This window comes from Coenobita brevimanus, chromosome 77 (genome assembly GCF_032717465.1).
Source record: "Coenobita brevimanus isolate Jiangsu-jjx chromosome 77, ASM3271746v2, whole genome shotgun sequence".
NCBI classification, from domain to species: domain Eukaryota; kingdom Metazoa; phylum Arthropoda; class Malacostraca; order Decapoda; family Coenobitidae; genus Coenobita; species Coenobita brevimanus.
Genome location: NC_137030.1, coordinates 16,317,924 through 16,323,323, shown reverse-complemented (window position 1 = coordinate 16,323,323; position 5,400 = coordinate 16,317,924). Strand labels below are relative to the sequence as shown.

The following is a 5,400-nucleotide window of genomic DNA, read 5'->3' as shown; positions in this document are numbered from 1 at the left end:
AAGACCTGCGCACCATGAGCAACAATGACGATGTGGTTACCTATGTAGGTGACAATGAGCCCCCACCCCCACTCCCTCCTGCCACAGACGACGTAAATGGAAGCACGGACGGGGATGAGGATGATAAGTCTTCATGCAACTAGAGAAAGAGGAACTTGTGGCTCACATTCTCAGTCATCGGAGTGAAGTATCGAGAGGAAATACCCTCATTCAGTCCCTACAACTTCAGCGTAATTGGATCATTGATAAAAAGCCACAAATACTCGAAATTTTAAACCTTATTGAAGCTCTGCAAGATGCTAGAGAGGCAGATTCTAGGACCAGTACCCGCTCCATTGCAACAAGTGCGTTACCCTCTGCCATAGACGAAACATGGGAGAGAGCCTGTAATTCCTCAGACTGATGGAGGCAATGGTGACACTCAGGGTTGCCAAAGCCTCTGAGGCGCATACGGCAGCAGCACCAACAAGAAAGCTCATCATCAACAACAACAACCACCGATACTACCATGATAATGGCCAACACCACTCAAAACTCTGGAATGGAGCTGGTCACTGAAGAGAACACTACCAGCGGAGAAAGAGGTAGTATCAGCACCTACAGCAACAGTAACAACAGGAACAGTAATGGAAGAAATGACAGCAACAACAGAGGTACAACCCCCCCCCCTCCCACTGACAATAACAATTACAACAGAAATAACAATGGAAGCAACAACAACAACAACAGAAATAACAGTGGAAACATCAACAGAAATATCAATGGTAGCAACAACAACAGAAATATCAGTGGAACCAACAACAACAACAACAATAACAGAAATAATGATGGTAGCAACAGCAACAGATATAACAATGGAATCAACAACAACAACAACAACAATTACAGAAATAACAATGATAATATAAATAACAATGGAAGTAAAAAAAGGAACCGTATTCAATCTAGCGGAAATAGGAGAGGAAGAGTACCAGTGAGAGCTCAGTATGGACCCTTTACCCCCCATGCTGAAAGACAGATCAACTTGCAAGAAGCATGCAAGGAGGGCATAGAAGCTCATTTTGTGAGTACTGCTTACGCCATGGACACACAGAGGATTTCTGCCACAGTCGAGCAGCTGACATCAGGCAAGAAATGATTCTCCGAAGAGTACTGTCAGAAGAGTGCAGAAATGAGCAGCCCTCTCCACCACAGATGCCCTTTCGTGGCCCCGCTTGGGATCATGGGGGAAATCTTTCCGGAGGGAACCCAACTTCATGGAGGGGATACTATTAATGAAGAATATACAAACAGCCCACATCATTCTCACACTGTGAACAAGCAGCAAGGACATAGCAATATTATGAAAAACTTAATGGTAATATCAGCCAATGTTAGGGGTCTCCACACGAACGCTGGAGACCTGGCCTACAACTTTGTCCTACGTAATCAGGCAGACATTGTTGCCGTGACGGAAACATGGCTCAATGATGAGGTAGAACCAACCTTTGGCAGGATACCTGGATACACCCATTGGGTGAGGAAGGACCGTAGTGACAGAGCAGGAGGAGGTGTAGCTACCTGCTTAAAGTGTGACTTACAGATGCAGGAACTAACAGTAAACTTGCCCCCTCTAATGGAAGCACTCTTTTTCTGGGTGGTACTGGTTGACAACAGTGGCCTCCTACTGTGTGTTATATATCGCCCCCCAAAGCAAGGAAGATTCTCCCTTGATTTCCTTAAAGAGAAGCTCGATACCATACTCATAGAAAACAAATGTCAACACATCATGTTATTGGGGGACTTTAACTTCCATTTGGAAAGGCAAGCTTATGACAGTCTAATAACAGTGCAGGGCCTAACTAACCATGTAACCTTCCCAACACATGAGCGTGGAGGACTACTGGACCCTGTGCTGACAGACCTCCCTGAGGCAAGCATCCACTGCCACCAACTTGGACAAGTAGGCAGCTCAGACCATTATGCTGTCCTTGTCAGAGTAGATATGAATGTAGCAAGGGAAGATTTTGTACCCCACACTATCTGGCTGTGGGAGAGGACAGATTGGTCAAGCATGAGAGGCACTGCCAAACACTGACTGGGAGACTCTATTGGTGGGTAATGCCGATGACAGGGCACAAGCACTCATATCTAAGGTGTTTGGGCTACAGTCACAGTTTGTGCCTCACAGAAGCTACCTGAACAAGCCAACAAACCCAGCCTGGTTTGGTTATAGGTGTCATGAGGCTGCTGAGAAAAAGCATTCTGCATGGCGAAAATTCAAGCAACGGCCATCTCAGCGAAATAAATTCCTGCATCAAGAAGCCTGTAAGAGAATGAATGCCACCAGCAAATGGGCAAGAAAACATTGGGCTGAAAACTTAAGGAGGAAGCTGACTGGACCAGGAGTTGGAAGCAAGACTTGGTGGACTCTTGTCAAGGAAATACAAGGTACCTTCCACCATGAGAATGTGCCTCCCCTCAGCAGCCCAGACGGCTCAACAGCTACTAGCAGCGAAGACAAAGCATCACTCCTGGCAAAGATGTTTTCAGATAAAATTATGGTAGATGATCCAAACAGACCTTCACCTACTCTGGCACAAGAGACAGAGGAAACGATCACAAATGCCTCAGTAACAACTAAGCAGGTCCAAAGACTTCTGGAAGCATTTGATGTGACAAAAGCCACTGGCCCAGACAATATCAGCCCACGCCTGCTCAAACAATGTGCTAAGGAGCTGGCAGGTCCTCTCACTAGTCTTTGGTGCATGCCTCAGAGAGAACAAATGGCCCGCAATTTGAAAGGAGGCAAACGTCATCCCTGTCCACAAAAAGAATGCAAGGACGGAACCCAAAAACTACAGGCACATTTCTTTTCTCTCTGTCATAGGCAAAGTGTTTGAGAGGGTAGTGACTGCAACCATCTGTGCACACTTGGAAAACAATAATCTCCATTCAGAGAAACAATTTGGCTTCAGACCTGGATGTTCAACCTCAGATCTTCTCTTCCTCGCACAAGATTGGCAGAACTCCCTTGATGAGGGCCTGGACACCATTGTGGTAGCCCTAGACATTGCTGGGGCCTTCGACAGAGTATGGCACTAAGGCCTTACCAAAAAAACTCAAGGCCAAGGGCATCCAAGGCAGCCTGCTGATGTTACTGGAAGATTACCTTCAGGGGAGGACTCTACGAGTGGTCATCAATGGGCGAACTTCCAGACCAGCACCTGTATGAGCCTTGGTTCCACAAGGCTCAGTTTTGGGGCCTATCCCGTGGAACTTGTAGATTGACAATCTTCTCCGACAGTTACCAGCAGTGAAGGCATATGCAGATGACTGCACACAATCCTACTCCTACTGCCGTGGTGACAGCCAACGTGCTATCACTGTCATTAACAGGCAATTGAAGCTGGTGGAGGAGTGGGGAAAGATGTGGCAGGTCAACTTTGCATCAGAGAAGACTCAAGCAATGGTGATATCCCGGTTTCCAGCTGCCTCTGAGGCCTTGTCTGAACCGCTGCAGTTTGGAGGCACGAGTCTGCCAATCCAGAATCAATTAAAAATTCTGGGGGTAACGGTAGACCATGAGCCATACGATACGACCATCACGTGGATGCTGTTTCCCGACAGGCCTCCCAGCGGGTGTCTGCCCTACGCAGGGTGGCAGGCAGCCTTGATGAAAGGGGTATCAACACACTATACAAGGCTCAAATCAAACCCTACATGGAATATGGAGTCTTTTCGTGGATGTCTAGTGCTGCCACACACATGAAGAGACTGGATGCAGTACAGCGTCGTGTTATGCAACTGGTGGAGACAGACAATGGCCTAGTCTCTCCAGTATAACATCCCTGGAACACCGTCGGGATGTGTCAGCACTTGTGGTCTGTCACAAGGCTCAGGTGCAGCACACTCCCCACCTGGCTCCACTGTGTCTTCCTTCTTGCACCACTCCAAGGGTCACAAGAACGGCGCAAACCACTGATGAACGTGTGGCAGCACCTCGCTCACACACGTCACAGCATCAGCGAACCTACACAGCCAGGACTGCACGTCTGTGGAATAGTTTCACGGCAGCCACACCTGGTGTAACAAGGATGTCTACACACCAAGTAAAGCTGGCTGCAAATAGATGGAGAAAAATACTCCCTACCCCGCTGCTGTTACCCACATAAAATAATGAAGCATAAACATATACTTTGCAATTCATTTTTTTTTATATAACTCTAATAGTAGAAATAGGAGATACATTAGATTTATTTACTGTATTGTAACCAAGTATTATAATTATTTTAATTTACTGTATTGTAACCAAGTAACATGATTATTTTTTAAGTTCACTCTTTTCAAATAGCCCCATGAGCCAAAGTGAGGCTTTAAGACTATGTAGTAATACTTATGTAAATTGTTTAAATAAAAGAGAGAGAGAGAGAGAGAGAGAGAGAGAGAGAGAGAGAAGAAAAACGAGAAAAAGAAGGGAGACATGAGAGAGAGGGTGTGAGTGGGACACTCACTAGATCTGACAGAAAAACACTGAGGATCTGTCTTTCTTTCTGTCCTCACCTCCATCGCAGGAGATAAGAACTTCTCGGAGATAGTGGGAGATTAATGCTGACATGGGTGGAGGAAGGGAGGAGGACATGGTCGTGGAAGGTAGTGGACAGTGTGGTGGGGGGTGTTGGAGAGGGTGGTGGATAAATTGGTGGAAAGAGAGGTGGAGGGTGGTTGGAAATGCAGTAGTAGTAACGGGTGATGAAGAAGAAGGTGACTAATATAATGAGTGGAGATGGTGGGGACTAATGTCATGGGTGATGGAGAGGGTGGTGAAAATTAGCGTAACAGGGGGTAGAGTGGTGGAGAGAGGCAGACGGGTTGTGGAGATGGTGCTGATGGAGAGGGTTGTGATGGAGAGGGTGGTGGTGGAGAGGAGGTTCGGGAGGGCGGTGGAGAGAGTGATGCAGAAAGTGACTGTTGTGGTTGGTTGATGGTACGTGGGAATACAAAGGATGTGTAGATAACAGGAGGCAGATTTCCCCCAAACGAGGTTGTTTATTGTGATTAAACTAATTGCACCAAGGACCTAACCAGACTGTGTGAGCCGAGGACAGACGGGGAAAAGTGAAAAGGGAATATGAATAGATGATGATAAGGAAGAAGAATGAAATGATGGTGATGGTGATGACAAATGGGGGAACGGAAAGGAGGTAAGGTGGCATAAGGTAATAGAAGGACATGATAATGATGATGATGATGATGATGACGATGATGGATGATGATGAGACGGAGGAGGAGGAGGAGGAGGTGATGCTGGTGGAGGTGGAGGAAAAGGAAAAAGAAGAAGCAAGAGGAAAGGGAGAGGTGAGGTGAAGTGGGATGAGATGAGGCGGTGTGTGAGAAATACTGATAACCTTCTGTAGTACC

The 5,400-nt window shown here is 46.7% G+C and overlaps 1 protein-coding gene across 1 annotated transcript; it reads left to right on the top strand.

Moving 5' to 3' along the window:
- The first annotated feature begins 514 nt into the window (after positions 1 to 514).
- Positions 515 to 4,154, top strand: LOC145408505 (uncharacterized). The gene is given in 7 exon segments (XM_080279238.1): positions 515 to 830; positions 1,368 to 1,942; positions 2,151 to 2,724; positions 2,870 to 3,072; positions 3,287 to 3,515; positions 3,569 to 3,817; positions 3,820 to 4,154. Coding segments are annotated over 7 exon segments (2,481 nt in total).
- The last annotated feature ends 1,246 nt before the right edge of the window (positions 4,155 to 5,400 follow it).